This window comes from Callithrix jacchus, chromosome 5, assembly GCF_049354715.1.
Source record: "Callithrix jacchus isolate 240 chromosome 5, calJac240_pri, whole genome shotgun sequence".
Classification (NCBI taxonomy): Eukaryota; Metazoa; Chordata; class Mammalia; order Primates; family Cebidae; genus Callithrix; species Callithrix jacchus.
In genome coordinates, this window is record NC_133506.1 from 4,273,269 (window position 1) to 4,297,588 (window position 24,320).

At 46.4% G+C, this 24,320-nt stretch overlaps 1 protein-coding gene across 8 annotated transcripts in view; it reads left to right on the plus strand.

The window, feature by feature from the left end:
- The window catches only part of TRPC4AP (transient receptor potential cation channel subfamily C member 4 associated protein), an 80,496-nt gene that overhangs the window by 51,934 nt on the left and 4,242 nt on the right, over positions 1-24,320 (plus strand). For 4 of the 8 annotated variants that reach the window (XM_008995477.5, XM_035298033.3, XM_008995474.5 and 1 more), the window contains exons 9-14: positions 9,311-9,477; positions 14,848-14,979; positions 17,689-17,747; positions 20,638-20,739; positions 22,169-22,252; positions 23,274-23,364. In XM_008995477.5, coding sequence (XP_008993725.4) covers positions 9,311-9,477; positions 14,848-14,979; positions 17,689-17,747; positions 20,638-20,739; positions 22,169-22,252; positions 23,274-23,364 — 635 coding nt within the window. The remainder of the gene's footprint in view (positions 1-9,310; positions 9,478-14,847; positions 14,980-17,688; positions 17,748-20,637; positions 20,740-22,168; positions 22,253-23,273; positions 23,365-24,320) is intronic. The other 4 variants (XM_078371059.1, XM_078371060.1, XM_008995475.6 and 1 more) reach the window with 1 other exon arrangement.

Genomic DNA, 24,320 nt, shown 5'->3' on the forward strand with positions numbered 1-24,320 from the left:
GGACTCTGGCGCATCTTTGGTTGGGTGTCCATCCCTAAAGGATTTGACTCTGGCCAGCAGGATGGGTTCAGAATATACAAACCCAGGAATTCTCTGCTCCCAAACAAGGAATAGGTATCTCATGGGGAGTGGCAGGCCACCAACTTTTCTTATTCCCTCCAGCTCCAAATTAAAGAGGCTAAGTTCTCGGTGAGTATGGCAAAGAGATCAGAGGCTTCCTTCCTCCCCCCACCTTCATACCACACTGACAGTATGGAAGCTCTGTCCCACATACTTCAGGCTAAGAATACTATGGCTCTGTCATCTTTGCTGTAGCTTGATGATGTACAGAGGTTTTACACTGGGAGAGGCAAGCCCAGAAGACTAGAGACTACTGACCCTGTTCCAAGAATATGCCCAGAGAGAGAGGCGGTTAAGAACAGGGTCTAGGGAAGTTCATGCCTAAGGAGATGATAAGTAAATGAAGAGACAGATACCTCTTTTTTTTTCACTCTTTTATTTTTTATATTTTCTCTTTTTTTTGAATAGAGACAGATTCACCTGCCTTTGCCTCCCAGAGTGCTAGGATTATAGGTGTGAGCCACTGCACCCAGTCAGGTACCTCTTCTTAATTAAGAACAGGGTGATCCACAGGCCAGCTAGTTCACCAGAGAACCAGGGAAAGAGACAACTGAGAAGAACTCTCCTAATGTTAGAACAAAGCTCAGTTTCAAAAATTATCCCTTCCTGAGTTTAATTGAATTAGACTTTGGAGCAGTTTATACTCCAGGGCATTGTCGAAAACAGTCAAGGATTCAGTCTGCAGCTAGTAGAGCCTAACAGTTGGATGTGATACCAGAAGAGGCAGAAAGCGTAACAGAGATATCATGGAAGAGCCAGTCAAAGCCTGGCTGAATGTCATCCCAGGGAGACTCTGTACATGCCCAGGATTGTACTCTCTGAGGCACAACATCAAAACCTTAACCAGTCTTTTGGGGAAAGAGACTTTATTAAAATAGCCTAGCCAAGTTATTAAACTAATAAATAAGCAGATAACAATAACAAGCCCTGAAGGGAATCAGCATGCAGAGTTGCGACGGTGTATTACCTAAAATGTCCCCCCCTTTTTTTTTTGGAGACAGTCTTGTTCTGTCGCCCAGACTGGAGTGCAGTGGTGCAATCTCAGCTCACTGCAACCTCTGCCTCCGAGGTTCAAGCGATTCTCCTGTCTCAGCCTCCCGAGTAGCTGGATTACAGGTGCACGCTGCCACGCCTGGCTAATTTTTTTGTATTTTAGTAGAGATAGGGTTTCACCGAGTTGCCCAGGCTGGTATTGAACTCCTGAGCTCAGGCAATCCACCCACCTCGGCCTCCCAAAGTGCTAGGATTACAGGTGTGAGCCACCTCGTCCAGTCTAAAATGTCCAGTTTTTAACAAAAATAGAGACTCAAAAAACAGGAAAGTGTAACCTATACACAAGAAAAAGCAAGCTATACACAAGAAAAATTTCACAGACAGAAATTGCCTGTGAAAGGGTCCAGATACCAGATTTAACAAAGCAGCCTTTAAAAATGTGATCAAAGAACTAAAGCTGCTTGACGAAGGACTATTTGATAGTGTGTCATTAAATAGAGAATAACAATAAAAAGATTGGAAGTATTTAAAAAGAGCCCAGTGGAAGTTCTGGAGTTGGAAGTGTAAATCAGGCCAGGTATGGTGGGTCATGCCTGTAATCCCAGCACTTTGGGAGGCTGAGGCGGGTGGATCACTTGAGGCCAGGAATTCAAGACCAGCCAGGCCAACATGGCAAAACTCCATCTGTATTAAAAATTCAAAAATTAGCTGGGCGTGGTGGTGCATACCTATAATCCCAGCTACTTGGGTGGCTGAGGCATGAGAATCACTTGAACCTGGGAGGTGGGGGTCATAGTGTGCTGAGATTGTGCCACTGCAGTTGCGCCTGGGTGACTTTATCTCAAAAAAAAAAAAAAAAAAAAAAAAACTAAAAAACAAAAATAAGAGTAGTATAATAATCAAAATGAAAAATTTACTAGTAAGATTCAGCAGTAGATAGGAACTGCATATCTACTGCTGTGAGCCGAGATCACACTCCAGCCTGTGTGACAAAGCAAGATTCCATTTCAGAAAAAAGAAAAATACTTTGAGACAAATGAAAATGACACTATATATCAAACTTATGGGATGCAGCTAAAGCATGCTTAGAGGGAACTTTAGAGCTATAAATCTCTACATTTTTCCAGAAATCTAAATTGCCTAAACTTCTACCTTAAGTCATTGGAAAAAGAACAAACATCTCAAACAAGGTGAAAAGGAAGTAACAGGGTTAGAGTGAAAACTGGTGAGATAGAGAATAGAAAAACAGTAGAGAAAATCTACAAAACCAAAGGCAATTTTTTTAAAGGTGATTTTTAAAAAGATCAACAAAGTTGACAAACTTTTAGCCACACTGACCAAAAAAGAAAGGCTCAAATTACTAAATTAGAACTGAAAGAAGGTACATTACAACCAACCTTAGGAAAGTAAAAGGACTCTAAGGGAATACTTTAAACAACGTATGCCTATAAATTCACCTAGATGCAGTGGGTAAGTTCAAAGAAAGACACAGACTACTGCAGCTAACTCAGGAAGAAATAGAAAATCTGAGAGAAGTGTAACAACAAGATTGAATAAATAATGAAAAAGTGCCCATAAAGAAAAGTCCTGGCCCACACAGCTTCACTGGTTAATTCTACCAAATGTTTCAAGAAGAATTAACACCAGTACTTTCCAGACTCGAATATAAAATAAAGGAGGAAGGAACAGTTCCTAACTTATTCTTTGAGGTTGTATTATTATGATACCAAAACCAGACAAAGACATCACAAGACTGGTATCTCTGATGATTATAGGTGCAAAAGTCCTCAACAAAATACTAGCACACCAACTACAACAACATACAAGGATTGTATACCATGACCAAATGGATTTATGCAAGTTTGGTTCAACATTTGAAAATCAGCTTATGTAATATACCATATTAATAGAATAAAGGACAAAAATCACATCATCATTTGAATAGACGCAGAAAAGCATTTGACAAAATCCAACACCCCTTCATAGTAGAAACAAAAACTCAAAAGGTAACTTCCTCAGCCTGTTCAAGGGCGTTTTTACCAAAAAACCCACGGCTAACATGACACCTAATGGCAAAAAATTGAAAGCTTCTCCCGCTAAAATCAGGAACAAAGCGAGCTCCTGATCGTATCTGGAAGTGGCAGTGCCCTTGCCACTTCTCTTCAGCATGGTATTGGAGGTTCTGGCTAGGGCAGTTAGGAGAGAAAAAGGAATTAAAGGCACGCAAATGAGAAAAGTAGTGAAACTATTCACAGATGGGATTATCTTACATGTAGAAAAACCTGAAGAACCCATAAAAATCAATAAACTAATAAACAGATTCGACAAAGGTTCAGAATACAAGGCTAATATTAAAAAAATGAGTAGTATTTCCATACCTAGCAGTCAACAAACCAAAAACGAAATTAAGAAAACAGTTTTATTTACAATAGCATCAAAAAATAAAATACATACGAACTTAAGAAGTGTAAAACTTAGACTCAGAAAATTCCAAAACATCATTGAAAGAAATTAAACGCTAAATAAATGTAAAGACATCCCATGTCTTTGAACCAGAAGATTAATATTGTTAAGGTAACAGTATTCCCATTCCAATCTACAGATCGGCCTTACAGATTCAACACATTTCCTATCAGAAATCTCTGAGTACTTTGCAGAAATGGACTAGCTGATCCTAAAATTCAAATGGAAATGCAGGAGACTCAGATTAACAAAAAGAGTTTTGAAAAATGGGCTGGGTGCAGTGGCACATGCCTGTAATCCCAGCACTTGGGAGGCTGAGGCAGGAGGATTGCTTGGCCTCAGGAGTTTGAGACTAGCCTAGGTAACATAGTGAAACCCCTGTCTCTACAAAAAATTTAAAAATTTGGGCCGGGCATGGTGGCTCACGCCTGTAATCCCAGCACTTTGGGAGGCAGAGGCGGGCAGATCATGAGGTCAGAGGTCCTAGAACAAGCCTGACCAGCATGGTGAAACCCTGTCTCTACTAAAGATACAAAACATTAACTGGGCATGGGGGCGTGCGCCACCTGCTACTTGGCAGGCTGAGGCAGGAGAATTGTTTGAACCCAGGAGACAAGAGTTTGCAGTGAGCCGAGATCACACCATTGCACTCCAGCCTGGGTGACAGGATGATACTCTGTCTCCAAAAGAAAAAAAGTCAAGCATGGTGGCACCCACCTGTAGACCCAGCCACTCACGAGGCTGAGGTGGGAGGGTAGCTTGAACCCAGGAGTTTGAGGCTGCAGTAACCTGTGATAGTGCCACTGTACTTCAGCCTGGGTGACAGTGAGACTCTGTCTCAAAAAAACAAAACACCTAAGAGAACTCACTTTCTGATTCAAAAACTGACGACAAAGCTGCAAGCAAGACACGGTGCTGCTGGCCTGAGGATAGACATAGTGATCAATGGAATATTTTTGAGAGTTCAGAAATAAACCTTCATGCTTATTATGATCAACTGATCTACAGATACCAAGACCATTCAGTGGCGGAAACAGTAGCCTTTTCAACAAATAGTACTGGGATCATTTGATGTCCGCATGCAAAAGAATGAAGTTAGATCACCTGCCTCACATCATATACAAAACTGAAAGGGTCGGAAACCTAAATGTAAGAGCTAAACCTATAAAAGTCTTAGAAGAAAATGTAAGGATAAAGCATCATGACCTTGGATTTGACAATTGAGACGTCATACACATGACATCTGAAGCACAAGCAACGAGATAATAAATTGGACTTCATCAAAATTTAAATTTTGTGCTTCAGAAAACGCCATCAAGAAACTGAAAAGACAACTCACAGAATGGAAGAACATTTTTTGTGGGGAAGGCAGAGTGGGACATTTTTGCAAACCGTACGTCTAAGAAGGGATTTGTATCTAGAACTTAAAAAGAACTCCCATAACTCAATAATAAAAAGACAACCCATTTCAAAATATAGACAAAGGATCTGAATAGACGTTTCTCCACAGAAGATATACAAATAATTAGTAAGCAGGTGAAAAATGTTCAACGTCAGAGAAATGCAAATCAAAACCACAGTGAGGCCAGGCACAGTGGCTCTCAGCTGTAATCCCAACACTTTGGGAGGCCGAGGCAGGAGGATTGTTCAAGACCAGCTTGAACAACAGAGCGAGACCTCATTTCTACAAAAATATTTTTTTTGGTTAGCCAGGCATGGTGGCACATGCCCATAGTCCTGGCAACTTCACCTTGGGGGAGAGAGATGGGAGGATTGTTTGGGCCCAGAATCGAAGGCTGCAGTGAGCTATGATCCTGCCACTGCACTTCAGTCTAGTTGATAGAGGAAAAACAAAACAAGAAAAACGCACAGTGATATACTACTTCAGACTCACTAAAATGGTTATCATCAAAAAAGGTGGATAATAAGGGTTGGCGAGAGTACGGAGAAATCAGAACCCACATTCACTATTATTGGGCAGGTAAAATAGTGAAGCCACTTTAGGAAACAGTCTAGCAGTTCCTCAAAAGCTTAAACATGCCGTTACGTCCTAGAGCCCAGAATCCTACTCCCAGGAATATAGCCAAGAGAAATGAAAATATCTGTTATACAATAACTTGCTCAGGAATGTTCATCACGGCATATTCATAATAGCCAAACTGTGGAAACAACCCAAATGACTGTCAGCTGATTAAGGAATAAACAGGATATGGTATGTATATATATATATATTTTTTTTGAGACAAAATCTCGCTCTGTCGCCCAGGCTAGAGTGCAGTGATGTGATCACAGCTCATTGCAGCCTCCACCTTCCAGGCTCAGCTGTCCTCCCACCTCAACCTCCCGAGTAGCTGAAAACACAGGTGCATGCCACCAGGCCCAGCTAATTTTTTTTTTTTTTTTTTTGGTAGAGACAAGGTCTTGCTGTTACCCAAGCTGGGCTCAAACTCCTGGGCTCAAATGATCCTCCCACCTCGGCCTCCCAAAATGCTGGAATTATAGGCATGAGCCACTGTACCAAGCCAGAATGTGATATATTCATACTAGAGCATATTATTCAGCAATAAAAAAATGGAATACTGATACATGCTACAACATGGATAAATCTTGAAAACATTGTGCTAGGTGAAAGAAGCAGTCACAAAAGACCACATATTGTATGAGTTCATTAATACGAAGTGTCCTGAATAGACAGTTGCATAGAGACGGAAAATAGTTTCATGGTTGCCTAGAGCAAAGGGGTTTGGTGGGAAATACGAAGTGACTGGTAACAAGTCCAAGGCTCCTTTTTGGGGGTGATGAAGATATTGTAAAATTGACTGTGATAATGGCTGTGCAACTCCGTAACTATCCTAAAAAAAAATCACAGTATCATGGTTAATTAAATGGATGAATTGCATGGTATGTACATTGTAGCTCAAAGCTGTTTAAAAAAAAGTGAGTGTACATGGCCACAGAAGATGGAGTGCAGTGCAGACAGAGTGGTGACCGCTCTAGTCAGTACAGTAGAGCCCAAGAGACTTAGAAGGAAGCACAGGCTGGTTTTCCCATCCTCATCCTTGGGACTGACCTTGTCGCTAAGCTCTGGCCCTTGCTTTGGAGACTGTTTCTTGAAAATATTTATCCCAGACAATCTGTCAGGTCTATGCAAGCCAGGCAGTGAAAGTTGGTGGTGACTTGGAGAGGCGTCAGGCTGCCCCGCCTCTTTCTTCCCAGACATTCATTTCTGAGTAGGACTTGCGTGCCTTACGCTGTGCCCACTGCTTCCATAAACATCCTTCCCTGCAGGACTCCCTAGAGCACCGCGGGCCGGGTGCGGAGGGTGCCGAGCACGCAAAGTCACACAGCAGTGCACGGCACAGGCAGGGTTCTGTGTGATGGCCCTTCAGGTTCACCTCACAGATGAGTTGACACTTAACTGTTCTGGGAGCTGGGCCAAGGAGTCCTAACATGGAAATTGAGTAACTGGTTTTCTGCCCAAGGTACAGGAGAATAAATATGATAGATAGAATCTCTTAAATTAAAAATTTCTCCAGTAAATTTTTCCTGAGGCTTTGCCTCCTGCCACTTTAGTTCTCATTAAAAGCTTAGAGATCAAAAAGAAGAAAATAAAGTAGCAAGCATTAGCAGAAAAACTGTTTTCTGAGAATTTAACTTCTATTTGGTTTATATGTTGCTTACTTGTGTGGGGCATTGCTCCAGGTATCTTCAATATATTCCTCTACTCCTTACAGCATTAAGGGGTAGGTATGGTTGTCATTATTGCTGTTTAGCAAAAGAGGATGGATACCGAGCACAGAGAGGTCAACTGATTTACTGAAGACCACCCAGCTAGTGAATGGTATTCAAATTCAGTAGTCTGGCTTCAGTATCTGTGCTCTTAACTACTGTGCCATGCTGTGTCTCAGTCCGTCTCATTCAGCAGCTTGTCGTCTTCTAGGGTTGTGATTTTAGCATGGCTGGGAAAAACAGTTCCAAGTCTGTAGGATAGAATCAGTTAGATTCTCTTTTTTTTTTTTTTTTTTTTGAGACAGGGTGTGGCTCTGTTGCTCAGGCTGGAGTGTAGTATCATGATCTCTGTTGGTTCACTGCAACCTTCACCTTCCAGGCTCAAGCAGTCCTCCTCCCACCTCTGCCTCTTGAGTAGCTGGGGCTACAGGTGCATGCCACCATGCCCAGCTACTCTGTAAAAGTTTTTTGTAGAGATGAGGTCTCACTGTTGTCCAGCTGGTCTCAAACTCCTGGGCTCAAGCAGTCCACCCACTTTGACTTCCCCAGGTGCTAGGATCGTTAGGCATGAGCCACCACACCTGGCCAGAATAGGTTAGGTTTTTCTGTCTTGATACTTTGCAGAGTATCACTGTGTCTTCTGTATGAGCCTTACCTGAATATATCTGATAACCACTCCTTTATACCACATAGAGGCCTTTGCAAAGGCTGCTAGAGAAACAGTTTCTGTAGGAGCTTGAGAGGACCTTGGCAGTTACTGATTCATCCTTTCACCTTAAAGATGAGGAAACAAGGGAAGTCACTCTGCTCAGATCACCTAGCCTCTCCTGACTCTGACCAGTGCACTCTTAATATAATAGGAATCTAGGCCAGGCGCAGTAGCTCATACCTGTAATCCCAGCACTTTGGGAGGCCGAGGCAGGCTGATCACTTGAGGTCAGGAGTTTGAGACCAGCCTGGCCAATATGGTGAAATTCCGTCTCTACTAAAAATAGAAAAATTAGCCAGGTGTGGTGGCATGTGCCTGTAATCCCAGCAATTTGGGAGGCTGAGGCAGGAGAATCGCTTGAACCCAGGAGGCAGAGGTTGCAGAGAGCTGAGGTCGCACCACTGCACTCCAGCCTGGGTGACAGAGTGAGACTCCGTCTCTAAATAAATAACTAAATAAATAGGGATCTAGGAGTGACTGGGGGCTTCCTAAGAGTCAGATGCCGGGCTTCTCTTTTGTTCCCACTGAATCCTCATAGGTTATAACCCTAGCTGTCCGCTGCAGTAATACAGAGCAGTCTAAGGCCTAGTGAGGAGGCAAATTTACCACATTATAAAGCCAGCAAGTCTGACACATATCACGTGTCCCATAAATATTACTTAGTTGCTGTTGATGTTAGCAGTAATGACATTGATTAAAATGGAAATCTGCCTGTAATCTGTTCGTCTGCATCAATAGTGTCAGTTGTGATACCCCGTTTGCTTTAGAAAGTTGAACCTTAGAAAAGTTTAGATGGTTCTTTTTAAAAATGGGGTGGTCGGGGGAGGGGGATTCTTCAAAAAGGATCCCTCTTGGGCTTCAGCAATGTCCCCTCATGGAATCTCAGCAGAAGAACCAAGAAAGCAGAGCCATTTGCTTCTCGAAGAGCGTTCCACATAATTTGCTGTCAGACATCTGCCTGGGTACTTTCTGGGAGGTCTGGCTGGTGGCAGGAGGAGGCGATAAGCAGGGAGGGATGGGTCATGTTACTGTGTTACTGGGTCCGAATATTTTTACTTTACTTTATGTTAAAGTTGATGAGACAAAACTACTGTGGAGTCTGTTTTTCCGAGTCTCTGAGCTTGCCTGGCTCCTGGGGGTTTGGAGGGAGTTTTATAGCTTTCAGAGTCACTGTTTCAGGCTCAAGGCCTAGCTGAATGGCTGTGTTACCTCAAGTCTGTTCAGAGCAGGTGTGAGGGGCAGAAATGTGTTTCCTCACAAGCCATGACTCAATCCTCTCTCCGGTGGCTATGTCAGCCTCCATTGTGTTCCCTCCTCCAGGGGCTTCTGAGGAGAATGGCCTGCCTCACACGTCAGCCAGGACCCAGCTGCCCCAGTCAATGAAGATTATGCATGAGATCATGTACAAACTGGAAGTGCTCTATGTCCTCTGCGTGCTGCTGATGGGGCGTCAGCGAAACCAGGTGGGCCCCTCTCCAAGGTCTCAGGACACGGGGAGTAGGTGCTACCTGGGTGCTCATGTTATGTCCAGTGCTCCACTGGGCCTTCTGTGGAATGGCTTTCACTCTAGCCTGGCAAATCATAGGGGTATTCCTCCTGTTCTACTCATAAGGAAAACCAGGCTGATGGCAGAACTGGAGTCTTTCCACTGTGCCTTACTGTGTGGAGCATGTCTAGAGGCAGTACTCGTTGGTGCTCAGGCAGGAGCAGGCAGCTTGCCTTTGTGATGTGAAGACTGAAGGGTTCAAGACTGGCAAGACTGGCAAGACTGGGCCTGTGGATGTGCTGGAGCCTTGCCAACCCCCTGTGGGTTCAAGGTGGTGGGACAGAGCCCAGAGCTCTGTCTGCTTATGAAAACTGGGCAAGTACAGGGGCTCCAGATGTGCAGGGCTTCCCTGAGCCTTGAAGTAGTTCCAAGATGGGGGAGGAAGGGCCATAACCTACAGTGGGAGAAAGGCCTGGAAGAGTGTGGCCCTCCTGCCCAAGGCTGTTGAAAAGTAGCCTTTTTCTGCATGCTACGCCCTTCCTTCTCCTAGCGGGGAAATGAGGCATCTCAGGGAGGAGAGGCTGGGGGCTCAGCAGTCCTTCCACACCTTTCTGAGTCAGACACTGGACTATCACAAGTCTGGGTGACAGAGGTGCAGTTACCTGCATTTTACAAGTAAGGATGAAAATGTCCAGAAGAGGAGGAAGGAGCCTACCAGATGGGAAGGGGCAGTGCCCTGGGGAGGAGTGTGCGTAGTCCGTGGAACAGTGAGGCAGCTAGGGGGCAGCCTGGAGCAAGCAACCAGGGGAAAGGAGGGCTGAGGGCTTGCAGGTGCCAGATCACGTCAAGCTGCCAGAGGCCATTTTAAAGACTGTTTTTTTCTCTGAGTGAAGTGTGAAATCATCTCTCTGACTGCTCTGGGAAAGACTGGAAACAGCAAGGAAGGGAATAGGGCAACCATTAGGGGCTCTCATAATAGGACCAAGAGATGATAGCAGCTAGGACCAGCAGTTTGTTGGTGGGACTGGTGGAAGATGCTTGCATTCTGGATATGTTTTAAAAGATAGGATTTGCTGATGGTTTGGATGTGAACATAAGAGTGAGGAAAGGAGTTAAGGGTGACTCCCAAGGTTTTTTTGCCCAAGCAAGTGAGAGAATGGATTTGCCATGTGTTGAGATGGTCAAGGCTTTCAGGTAAGCGGTGGAAAAGCAGGCTTAGGGAGGAAGATGGGGAGTTCCGTTTTGCACAAGGTAGATTCGGGGTGTCTCTAATGGCAGGGCTGGAGGTGTCACTTTGGGAGTCCTCAACATATGGTTATATTTAAAACAGGACACTGAATGAGATCCCACACTGTTAGCCACAGCATTCGTGTCCCTTCCTTTAATACAGGGCATGTTTTTTATAAAAAATATTCATTGTAGGGACCGCTTTTATGCGTTGAGTGCTGTTACTTTTGGGGGGCACTTTCACAGTTACTTATATTTGAAATAATTGTAGGGACAGCTTCTGTGTGTTGAGTGCTGTTACTTTTGGGGGGCACTTTCACAGTTACTTATATTTGAAATAATTGTAGGGACAGCTTCTGTGTGTTGAGTGCTGTTATTTTTTCGAAGTACTTTCACAGTTACTTATATTTGAATGTTCAGGCATTTAGTAAGTTACACAACAGGTGGTGAGTTGGTGAGTCCGTGTCCCCACACTTGATTCTTGAGAAAGCTGGGGCAAAAGAGGCTGTGCTCTCGGGGGACAGGCCTGGATAGAGCCAGGATTTAAACTCTGCTGCCCTGCCTCCTCTTTCTGCCCTCTCACAGCAGTTCCCTATTCCCGGAGCCTTCTTGTTGCCAAGTTGCTGTGAGTTGTTGCAGTCTGGAGTTAAACTGTATGATTACAGTGCTGCTTTCTTGGGAAGGGACCATTAGTGACCTTGAAATCCTGCCCCCTGAAAACCACTTTTTCACCAGCATGTTCTCATTTGCACAGTCAGCCTTTTCTGAGTTTCTTCTGTTGTGCTGGGCACCATGAGGACCCAGGTTCCCAGAACCTGCCTACACTGGGTAGCAAGGGAAAGGGTTTCCTTGGCCAGACCTCACAGAAGCCTTCCTCCTTACAGTGGCCTTCTTGTTAATGAGCAGTTGGGCCAAGTTCTCTGACCATTCTTGGCCAAGTTGAAATCTCAAGACTGGAGAGTCTCCCCAAATGCTGTCACGTTTCATCCCTCTGGTGCTAATGAAAATCAGCCATGTAGCAGTCGTTTCTTTTAGTGCCTGATTAGCTTTCACATTACTTCATTGAGCCTTTTCAACAGCTCCATTGTCCCCCATGTCTTTTCTGTCAAGGGACTTGGCCTGAAAGAATGTTGCTCAGGGTCACTCGGGCTCAAAGAATGTTGCTTAGGGTCACAGAGCGATCTTGTGAACCCCAGACTGGCTGACTGCAAAGCCTGAGCTCTTACCCTCTGCCACCTCAGGAAGAGTGGTGTTTCATCTTGCCTACCTGCCCAGCGTCCCGCTATAGAGCAGGCTATGGGACTGGACCTGAGAGTAGGAATAATGCATTCTGCAAGTAAAATTTGTCTTAAAATTTTACAGGTGAAGAAGCTGATATATTTTTTTTCTGAGACAGTCTTGCTTTACCACCTAGGCTGGAGTGGTGCAGTGGCACGATCTCAGCTCACTGCAACCTCTGCCTCCCGGGCTCAAGTGATCCTCTTGCCGCAGCCCTCCAAGTAGGTGGGATTACAGGCACCCTCCACCATGCCTGGCTAATTTTTTGTATTTTTAGTAGAGACAGGGTTTGCCCAGGCTAGTTTCAAACTCCTGAGCTCAGATAATCTGCCCGCCTTGGCCACCCAGTGTGCTGGGAGTATAGGTATGAGCCACCATACCCAGCCAAGAAGCTGGTATTGTCAAGAGAAAAGGGAAATAATGTAATAGAAACCTCAAACCCAGGCACTAGCCTGGACTTTAGAAGACCCAGGGTCAAGTCCAAGTCTGCCTCAGAAGACCCTTCTCTTCCCAGCTTGTGACTCACCCCTAATCTCTTTAAGCTGGGTTTCTAGTCTGTGCAGTGAGGAAATTGCACTGGATGAGATTTTTGGACCATTGCAGCAACGTTTTATAGCTGTGTGACCTAGGCCTGGCTTAGGGCTCTTTGGAGTGAGACCGGAAGGCAGAGGGCTTGATGAACACCATAGATGCCAGTCATACTTCCCCACCCCTAGTTAAGCAGGGCAAGATAGACCCAGGCTGGGTTTTTCTTTTTTTTAATTGCATTTTAGGTTTTGGGGTACATGTGAAGAACATGCCAGATAGTTGCATAGGTACACACATGGCAGTGTGATTTGCTGCCTTCCTCCCCTTCACCTGTATCTGGCATCTCTCCCCACCTCTCCCCCCCCCCCCCCCCCCGCTGTCCCTCCCCTATAGACAGGCTGGGTTTTAGTAAAGGCCTGAGTGGCAGAGCAGGTGTCATTTTACATCAGCCTCAGACTAACAGATTCTGGGCTGCTTACTTGTCTAACACTGGCCAGAGGCTGTGATTTCCATTAGGAAGAGAATAGTCACCTCCATTACTTTCAATGGCAGAAACTGCAGTTACTTCTACACCAACCTAATATGTTGAAAGAAGAGGTCCATGGGAATGGAGGCTACCAGGGTTGTCTTTGTCAGGTTCTGGTCTCCCAAGATAAATGCATACCTGTAGTGGGCTAGAAAGGGGAATACTTAGGATCAGCAAAGTCACAAGCCAAATATGACAAACACAGAACGCACATTGGCAATTCATGCCACAGGGAAAGAAATTCCTCTATAAGCAGTCCTGCAGACTTCTCTGAGTTAGGTGCTGTTGCAGTCACTGACCTTGCCCAGGCTGGTCTTACTGAACTTCTCCTCCCCCTTGTAAAATGGCGATAATGGAGCACTGGTGCTGTGTGCTGAGCTTTGCGTCTGTTTCTGACTTGATCCTTATTACAGACCCAAGAAGGGCTAGTAATAGCTTTCTGTTATATAAACATATTTTAATAAGGAAATCACTCCTGTAGTTTGTTTTAAAAGATATGAATTAGTATCAGTGAAGCCTCTCTCCCCTCTGAACCTTGACATTCTAATGGTTCCATGAAGCAGATCGTTTTACCAGTTATTAGTGTATCATTCTAGAGACATTTTATGCTTACAGAGGCAAATTATATTCCTCTTTTTTTTTTTCACGTGATCAGTAATGTAGCATAAACACACTTGCTTTCCCAATACTATCTCTTGGCGGTTGTTTAGTTCACAATGTGAAAAAACACTTTGATTTTTTTTTTTACTGGTGCCTTGTATTCCATTGAGCGGCATACCATAATTTATTTCATTAATCCCCCTGATGGAAGTGTAGGTTATGTCTGTTTTGGGGTATTACGAATAATGTTGTAGTGAGTGGCGTTGTGAATATATGCTATTTAGTATTTATACAGATCTGTCTGAGAATAAATTCCTCAAGTGGAATTGCTCGTTAAAGGGATTGTGGATCTACAATTTTAGAGATACTGCCAAATCATCTTCCCTGTGCAGGTGGTACCAATGTGCCCTCCCACCAACAGCATGTGAATGTTCTTGATGCCCAGGTCACCAACACAGTCTTAAAAAGTTTTGTTATCTTTGCCAGTCTGAAAGGGTGAAAAAATCAGAGAAGTTTGTAGGACTACTTATAGAGGAATTTCTTTGCCTGTGGCATGAATTGCCAGTGTAAGTTCTGTGTTTGTCATATTTGGCTCGTGATTTTGCTTATTTTTAGTTTTGCTGTGCAGAATTTTAAAAGGTTTGGGTGGTTGATGTCAACAAGCTTCTTTTTGAGCTTCTAGGTTTGAGTATAATCCTTTAGAAAGGCTTTTCCAACTCTTAAATCATTTTTTTAAATTTTTTGCAGAGATCTTTCTAGATTTTAAGAGTTTTACTTTTTAATCATTGTATCTTTCAGCTGAAATGTATCCTAGTGCAAAACATCAGGGACATTTTCAAGTTAATATGAGGAGACAAATCTTAAGGAATTTGTTTAAGGTTACAAAGTTTGCACATGGTAAAGCTAAGAGTCAAACCTAGGACTCTTGAATCTCATGCAGGACTATCTAAATCCCAAACTCAAGCTCCTATGTTAGGACCTGCCTTATATTATGACTTGTAGGATTATTGTGAACATTAATGAGCAACGTTAAAAGTGTGTGTGGTGGGATAGATAGATGTTTTCTTCAAACCGTGGCACCCCTACTGATGGTTGCTTTCGTCCTGATTATTGTTATCTGAGCACGAGGTTTTGCTAGATCTTTCAAGCACATTTGTCTTCATACTTTTCCCTTCCTATTCCATCCAGGTTCACAGAATGATTGCAGAGTTCAAGCTGATCCCTGGACTCAATAATTTGTTTGACAAGCTGATTTGGAGGAAGCATTCAGCATCTTCCCTTGTCCTTCATGGTCACAACCAGAACTGTGACTGTAGCCCGGTAAGCAGGAGATCCCTGGGGACACATGAGGCCTCACTTGCTGGAGTAGTTGTTTCAAGACCTTCTGCTGACCCTTTGACCTCTTTTCCTTTGGGAGTAGAGCAGAAACTAAAAGTCATATTTTATAGTCCCCTAATTGGAAGGTACCTTGGAGTAGGATCTGAGTGAGCCCCACTCCCCACCCTAACCTGTACAGAAATCCCTTTTAAGATGTTCCTGGGCTGGGCGCAGTAACTCACGCCTGTAATCTCAGCACTTTGGGAAGCCAAAGCAGGCAGATCACTTGAGGTCAAGAGTTCGAGGCCAGCCTGGCCAGCATGGGGAAACGTCGTCTCACTAGTGTAAGAGACACTTGCGTCTCTCACTGAAAATATAAAAACTAGCCAGTGTGGTGTTGGGTGCCTGTAATCCCAACTCTTCAGGAAGCTGAGGCACCAGAATTGCTTGAGCCCAGGAGGTGGAGGTTGCAGTGAGCTAGGATCCCACCACTGCACTCCAGCCTGGGCAGCAGAGTGAGACTGTGCCTCCAAAAAAAAAGGAAAAAAAAAAGTTCCTCCCTGGGGCCCTCTAGCCAGCTTCCCCCTGTACATCTCTGTGATGGAGATCTCATTTCACTGCAGGCAGGGGACTGCCCACTATACATGAGCTACCAGCATGCTTTTCTTTATTTACTGTTTTATCCTCTTGTAATTTTTAGCCACCTATAGGACCATGCTCCACCAATGGTCCCCATCAAAAAAGGGCTTTGGGGCCAGGTGTAGTGGCTTACACCTGTAATCCCAGGACTTTGAGAGGCTGAGGTGAGCAGATCACTTGAGGTCAGGAGTTAAAGACCAGCTTGACCAACATGGTGAAACCCCATCTCTACTAAAAATACAAAAATTATCCTGGTGTGGTGGCACATGCCTGTAGTCCCAGCTACTTGGGAGGCTGAAGTGGGAGAATCCCTTGAACCTGAGGGGTGGAGTTTGCAGTGAGCTGCGGTCAACCCACTGCACTCCAGCCTGAGTGACAGAGCGAGACTCTGTCTCACACACAAAAAATGGGTTTTGGATGCTTTGCTTTTTTGAGCCCAAGAACTCTCCTTTACCTTGTGTCTGTCACAGTCCCCTTGAGAGAGCTCTGAACTGTGCATTGGAAGGCTTGTTGGAAGAGCTTGAATGAATCACTGAATCTCTGAGCCTCTGTTTTCTTGGGAAAAGAGGATAATACTCTTTCCCCTACTGGCCTCCCAGGCTAGTGGGCAGCCTGCCTACCAGCATGAGAAGGAAAGTGCTCTGGACCTAAAAGTGCCGCACAGCCATCAGAGCCCATTGCCATGGGGACCCCTGATCTCTTCACTGCACCCTGCGGACTTCCCTCAGTGACCTGGCTTCTACTTTATCATTTGAGTTTTTAATTTCAAGCAAATATATTTTGTATTTCTAGATGTTCTGTCTGGCTCAATTCAGAAACTGCTTGGCCATGATGTTAATGTCTTTCTTCTGTTGCATATTCTGTCTTTAATCATTTTTAAAATGCTTTTCTTAAGGTCTCTTTCGATTGCTCATGGGGTACTAATGCTTTTGTTTGGGTCTTCAGACCTCAGGGTGGAGTGCTGCCTCGTGTTCTGTAATGTCTGTGGAGAGGCCGCCTTCAGTGGGGCTAGTTTTCCCCATGGGCACCTGTGTAGCCTTAGCCCGGGAGGCATTTCTACAGGGCACTTTTGCTTTTGTCTGCCAGGTATGTCAGGGGTACAGCTGTCCCACAGCCAGTTTTCATATTTATTGTCTTGGCCCTACTGCCCTAGTAGTATGGGCCCAGGGTTTTTGCTGCTCTTGGGAGGCCCCCTTCACCTGCCAGCAGCACCCTGGCAGAGCCAGGCTTCTTTGCCAGCTCCCTGGGCTGGTGGATCAGACTTCTTTGCCAGCTCCCTGGGCTGGTGGGTCAGGCCTTTCTAACCCTTCTCTCACCAAGTATACTTGTTCCCCAGGCCTTGCAGGGACATGAGACCCTGTCTGGTCCCTGCTGGGCATTAGAACCCAAGCCTTAGTCTTGTCTCCAGCTCACCACTGCCCACAGTTGCTGAGTATCAGTTCCTTGGCTCACTACTCCAAACTCCTCAGTCCTTTCTTCATTTTTGATTGCTGTGGACTTTCCCACCTCCTCCCCACACCTGTTTTTGTTGGTGGGCGGGGGGTTGTTTGTTTTTGTTTTTTGAGACAGAGTCTTTATCACCCAGGCTGGCATGCAGTCAATGGTGCACTCTCTGCTTACTGCAACCTCTGCTTCCCAGGTTCAACTGATTCTCCCACCTCAGCCTCCCAAGTAGCCGGAATTATAGGCACGGTAACCACGCCTGGCTGATTTTTGTATTTTTAGTAGAGACAGGGTTTGCCATGTTGCCCAGGCTGATCTCAAGCTCCCGACCTCAAGCAGCCTGCCCACCTCAGCCTCCCAAAGTGCTGGGATTACAGGTGTTGTAAGCCACTATCCTCAGCCTTATTTTTTATTGAGTGTGCTGGCATGTTTTTAGCAGGAAGGGGGCCACATTAGCTGAATCTGCTATTGATCAGATGTGGAAGTGAACAGATAGTTTTCTAACTAAAGCAGAGTCCTCATGTGCGTGAGGACCGGAGTGTCAGAAGCGGGCTCTCCCCGGACTGTCTGCTTGTTTTATTTTGGAGCCTCGTGACTGTGGTTTTAACATTGAGGCTGTGTGTGTTTCAGGACATCACCTTGAAGATACAGTTTTTGAGGCTTCTTCAGAGCTTCAGCGACCACCATGAGTAAGTACAAGTGTGTGCAAGGAGAGTCACTGGGCTGTTTTCTGAAGGCCTCGATCTTTTTGTCTGGTCCCTGACCTCAGCATGAGAGGAGTCCCTGGAGCTGGTGGAAGCCCACTGCCCCCTCCATGTTAGCAGATGTGACACTGAAGTAGGAGCTGCCATGTGTCCAACCTTCCTTAGGGCAGGTCCTGCCTCTGAGCTTTCTTTTGACCCTCGCAGCCACCCCAAGAAGCGAATACGGAAGTCCTTGGCCCCTTATTACCTTTGGAATCAATGGATCTTTCAACCCAAGAAGCGAATATGGAAGTCCTTGGCCCCTTATTACCTTTGGAATCAATGGATCTCTCAACCCAAGAAGCGAATACGGAAGTCCTTGGCCCTTATTACCTTTGGAATTAATGGATCTTTCAACCCAAGAAGCGAATATGGAAGTCCTTGGCCCCTTATTACCTTTGGAATCAATGGATCTTTCAACCCAAGAAGCGAATACGGAAGTCCTTGGCCCCTTATTACCTTTGGAATCAATGGATCTCTCAACCAACTGCCCCTCTGAAGCAAGAACGGACAGTGTGGCTATTCCCAAGGGCCAGCAAGAACCTCAATCAGGCCGAGCCAGCTGATTGTTTATTGAGCAGATGGGGGATTCTTCCCTCCACAAGGATGTGTGCTCCCTTTCATTGTTCTTTAAATACATTCTGCCCTCATTTATTTTTTAACCTTTAGTTAAGAATGTACAAGGAAAATTACTCTCTGCTGTAAGGAAAACAGTGCAGGAAGTGAGTGACTGACATGCAGGAAGGGGCTGACTAGAAGCTGATCCTTGAACTTGGCACTGGGGAGATGATGTGGTGGGGACATCACCTTAGTGAGCCAGAATTTTATGAGCTCAGCTCCAGCCAGCTGCATATGCACAGTAAACTGGGCCCACTGTTGTATAACTTCTGATTTTTTTCTGCCAAGGAAAGCCAGAAACGAAGATTTATGTGAAAGGTTCTGATTTTTAAATGTTGGTTGAAATTTTGTTTAAAACTTGCATTGGAGCTAACAGAACATGCCCAGAGACAGCTGTGGCCCAGTGCACCGCCATCAAATGTAACTGTCCTCTTTGAGGATTTTTCTGGCTAAATGCCAAAGAAGGGCTCCAGGAAGTATGTTGACCTTCAGAAAAATGGCACCACGTATGTTATGGAACTGCACTGTTTTGCCTGAGGAAGTACGTCTCTGGCTTTCATCAGACTCTTCAATCTGAGTACTCTGTGGAATGTCAGTTTGAATGCCAACAGCCATGGTCCCTGCTCTCGTGAAGGGCAGGGTCTGAAACGGAGACAGTCCTGATACAGAGGCAATCATTTATCAGAGGATTCCACCGCTGAGCATGAGTGGCAAGTGGGGATGGTATGCAGGAAGAGAGGAGCAGGGTCTGTGAGAGGACATTTGACAGGGTCCAGAACTGGCAGAGGACACTCAGGCACTCTCTCCTGCAGAATTGGCTTGTCAGCGCCAAGACCTGAGGGTCAGCTTGTAGTGAACTGAGTGAACATGCATGTGAGAGGGTGAATGTTCTAGCCAGAAGTGCCTGAGTGAGGGAGGACCAGTGTGGCCAGCAGATGGGAGTGATGTGGGCTCTGCTCTGGGCTGGGCTACACAGGGCCTTGTGGGTCACATTCACAGGCCTGGATTTTATATACAAACAGTCCATCACTTAGGATTTTTCAACTCTACAGTGGTACAGAAGTAGAATTTTGAATTTTGATCTTTTCCTGGGCTAATGATACACAGTTGATGCAGTCACCAAGATAGACAGCCAATACTCTGCACTGTGCCTGCCCTGTCGCCATTGATCATGCCCAAGTATAGACTGTCATTGTTCTGAGCACATTCCAGGTAGGCTGGGCCAAGCTGTGAGGTTCAGTAGGTTAGATATATTAAATGGCTTTTCTTGTTGTTTTTTTCCAAGACGGAGTCTTGTTCTATTTCCCAGGCTGGAATGTAGTGGCGACATCTTGGCTCACTGCAGCCTCCGCCTTCCAGGTTCAAGTGATTCTCCTGCCTCATCCTCCTGAGTATTGGGGACTACAGGCTGCACCACTATGCCCAGCTAATTTTTTATGTTTTTAGTAGAGGCGGGGTTTCACCATGTTGGCCAGGCTGGTCTCGAACTCCTGACCTTGTGATCCGCCCACCTTGGCTTTCCAAAATGCTGGGATTATAGGCATGAGCCACCATGCCTGGCCTAAATGTGTTTTCAAATATGATGGGTTTATCAGGATATAACCCCCTCCTAAGCCAGAAATTGTCTATGTTTTAAACACAGTGAGAAGCTGTGGAAGTGTTTTCACCAGGAATGACAGGATCAGAGTCTAGATTCTGAGGATCACTTTGGACCCTGTGTGATAACTCAGTTCCAGTGGGATACCTTTTAGGGAGCTAGTGTCCTGGGAGCACAGGACCCAGCAGTGACAGGCCTGGATGGCAAGCTGGGTGTCAGTGTCAGGGGATGTCAAACAGTTGACCAGGCCTCTGTGGCTGGTGGGATGGCTGCAGCAGGGCCAGGCTTGAGTATGATTGGACATGCTGAGGTGCTGGTGCCTTTAAGAAAACAAGCAGAAATGTAGGCAAAGAGAAAGGCCCAGAGCTACTGTAGGAAGGGGCCTTGTCAGTGAATGTGGCAGGCAGAGGTTAGGGGTTGGGGGCAGGGAGATTCCACAGCCTAAGGGCCCAGAGTTCCCTCCTGCGAGTGCTGGCTGGAGTGAGAGGTGCTGGAGGAAAGTGCCTGGTGGCTTCTCAGATTCTCTCCGCAGGAAGTGGGCAGGAGACCCTGCAGTATCCCAGTGCTGACCCAGCAGCCTCAATTCCTGCCCTTTACCACCTCTATCCCATTTTGTTTCAGGAACAAATACCTGTTACTCAATAACCAGGAGCTGAACGAACTCAGTGCCATCTCTCTCAAGGCCAACATCCCTGAGGTAGAAGCTGTCCTCAACACCGACAGGTGAGTGCAGGCGCTGCGGCTTTTCCCTTAGCCTGTCCTGGCTGCCCACGTTCCCTGGGAGCTCATAGGTGAGCACAGGCAGGCTTGCACGTGTGTCCTCTCTCACAGGTAGCTCTTGTGTACCAGGCACTATATTCCTGTCACCTGCACTTTCTCACTGGAGCCTCACGGCAGCCCTAGGAGGGATGCCCCATCAGCACCTGCATTTTACAGTGAGGTAGCAGAGCCTCAGAGAGGTCACCTGCCAGAAGTCACGTGTGCTCCGCACTGCCCTCCCTTGTCTTGTGCATTCAGCACCTTTGCTGATGTGCTCTTTTCTTGCCTGGTGACATCTGCAGCCAAGCAGGGCGGACAGAAGCCTGTTACCTGCTGCCGACTGTTGGGCAGTGTTACCTGGGTTAGATTCACCTAACCTTCTAGAGCCAGGCCGCGGGGCCAGCCGCACAGGCGTCATAGTACAGTGGATTTCATCCAGCAACAGCTATAATTTCCCAGCCTTTTTGGATTTTGTTGTTGTTGTTACTTTGTTTTTTAGACATAGGTTCTTGCTCTGTCCTTCAGGCTGCAGAGCAATGTGTGGTCGTAACTCACTGCAGCCACAAACTTCTGGGCTCAAGTGATCCTCCTGCCTCAGCCTTCCAAGTAGCTGGGACTACAAGTGTGGGCCACCATGTCCAGCTAGTGTTTTTACTTTTTTTTTGTAGAGATGGGGTCTCACTGTGTTGCCCAGGCTGGTCTCAAACTTCTGGCCTCAAGTGAGTCTCCCAAAGTCCTGGGATTACAGGTGTGAGCCACCACTCCTTGCCTCCCAACCTTTTTTTTTAAGGCGGCAGAATGCTTCATTCAAATAAAATCATCCCCAGTCCTGCCGAGATGTCTGTAGTGGATCACAGTAGAGCTGCTCTATTTGAAGGGCCCAGGTCCCTGCCTGCTTGGCCCTCTTCCTTCCCCCATGATGGGGCCTGAGTTATTTCTTCATCTCTTGCCTTTGCTTCATAGACTGGAAAGCTGAGGCCTGGAGTTGTGGGCACTTGCCCAAGGCCAGCTGAAAGTGAAGCTCAGGCAGGGAGTACGCTGGGCCCCACCCTGTTGGCACAGTCTTCGCCCCATTTGGCAGACTGTCGTGGACTGTTTCAACACATTTTTGGTATAAACAGCCCCCCTCTGGCAGTTCTGAGCCTTGTCTGACTGTGGATGTGTTTCTGGCCTGGGAGGGAAAGCTGGCCTGAGATGTGGTGGGAGTGCATTTGTGGTGGTAATTCTGTGGCTGCACGGGTCTCCTGGGCCCCAGACCCAGCTGGTGCAGGGAGGCATCCTGCAGACTTGGAAATGTCCCCATAGTTTTTCACCACCTAAGCCAGCAGAGTGACCTGGCCCCAAGGCCCCTGGCAGCCTCTTGGATCTGTCATCAGTGTCTCTCTTATTTCAGGAGTTTGGTGTGTGATGGGAAGAGGGGCTTATTAACTCGTCTGCTGCAGGTCATGAAGAAGGAGCCAGCAGAGTCATCTTTCAGGTGGGTCTGGGGACAAGTACCTGCCAATTCTGTGGGGCCCCAAGCCAGGTGTTTCTCAGGAGGTTAGGAATACCTCTTTTAGTCACCAGAGTCCATTCCTGAAGCACAGTTTCTGCTGGGGAGAGGTAGTTTGACACCCATCTTGCCCTGTGTTGACTCGCAGGTATATGGGAGCTTCTGCTCCAGCCCACAGTGAGCGAGAATTCACCAAGCACCTGTTCTGTGCTGGTGCTGCATGGGTGGGACAGAACTAGGAAATGGGCCCTGCTATGAATTCCCTAGAGCTGTACTACTTCAGTGCAGTGTAGAAAGGAATGGAGCCAGGGTTGGCCTAGGAGATGGAGGAGCAAAGGCAAGCTTCTTCCGCCGCTAGGGGTAGGGGCTGGGTGAGTACAGGGAGGCCTTCTCTGAGGTCCTTAGACACATCTGAGATTAGGCTTGAGGTCCATGGACAGGTGGAGTTCCATCAGGGCTGGGCATGAGCTGTCCAGAGGCTTCATGCCCACATGGGCCTTTGTCACTTCAGTGCCCTGTCCAAACTCCCTGTCATGGATCCCCGCTGTGCCCTCTGGGCCCCTCGGTCAGCATTAGCCATCACTTCTCTAGGCCAGCCCATCATCTATGAGCCCAGTGGCCTATCCGCACGTGTCTGTCAGCTTCCCTTACACATTCCTGGCCCCTCGGTTGCACATTCTCCCATTCTTTTGAAAGGGCAAAGCCTGGAGTCTGTTTGTGTGCTGGACTTGCTGGAGCCAGCCCTTCTATCCCAGATGGCACCTTCTCTGTGACACAGCCCCTTCCAGACAGACCCAGATAGACTTTTCCACTGAGCTGGCACCTCTGTGAGGATGGGGCCGCTGCTGTGTCCCAGGCCCAGGATGAAGCCCAGTGCTTGGTAGATGTTCAGTAAATGTCTGTTGAGTACATGAAAAGGCAGCAAACATGTCCCAACTCCTTGGGGACTTGAAGAAGAGCCAGAAGAGGGCAGCCTTAGCCACCCGAGCCGATATTTGGGTTGCAGGTTTTGGCAAGCTCGGGCTGTGGAGAGTTTCCTCCGAGGGACCACTTCCTATGCGGACCAGATGTTCCTGCTGAAGCGAGGCCTCCTGGAGGTATGGTCCGGAGGAGCCAGGGTCTTGGGTCCCATCATCCCAGCCCATGCACTGCTGTCCTGTCCTTACCCCCAAGCAGTTCATCAGGAGCAGACCAAATCTTTTGACTTGTAAATGCCAGTGCAGGTGGCCCTAGTGTTTGCCCTGGGTTTCCAACTGTGGGTTTCCCATGGGTGTTTAAGGGGTGACAGGTTTGAGAGGTGGCCAGGCCATGCAGGAGGGTGAGAGTTTAGTTACCCAGCAAGGCATTTTGACTCTGAGGATATCTTGATAGTAAAAGTTAATTTTCCTTTATTGAATAATGGTCTTCAGAAAAAGTGAAACTTAGAGCAAAATGGCCAAAGTTATCATTAGTCTTTAAAACAATTTTTTTTATATGGACAAGAAACTGACCCATGAATTATAAATTCCATGTGGAAAAGAATTGATCCAAACCAATGTAACATCAAGAAAATGTAGAAAACTTTATAAAGGAGTTAAATTGGATTTATTCTCTTGATGAAAACTCAATGTTTTGGTATAAACTTTATTTAAACAACTTCATAAACACAAACCATGGGGTCAAAATGTGTCCTTTGCTTTTAAATTCTGTCCTTCATTTACTTGAATGACCTCAGTGCTTAGGCAGTGGCCCATGTTAGACCTGGTGACAGCACCTCCCCTCACCTGGGAGCTGAGCATCCCGCCATCTTGGTGACTATAGAACAGGTCACAGGCTTCAGCTGTATGCCCTGAGCAGGGGAGAGATTGTGCCACATTCCCAGTCTGCTCCACCTCCTGGTGAGGTCTGTCAGGCCTGGTCCTGTCCTTGGAGCTACCAGTGTCCTCAGACAATAATCTAGACAGGGTTTCGGGCTCCCTCACCAGGATGCTGGCTCAAAGCAAATGCGTGCTCTGAGCTCCATGCCAGGCCCTGGGGTGGTGGTGGTGGGGTGGGGGCACCCACCCCAGGGCCT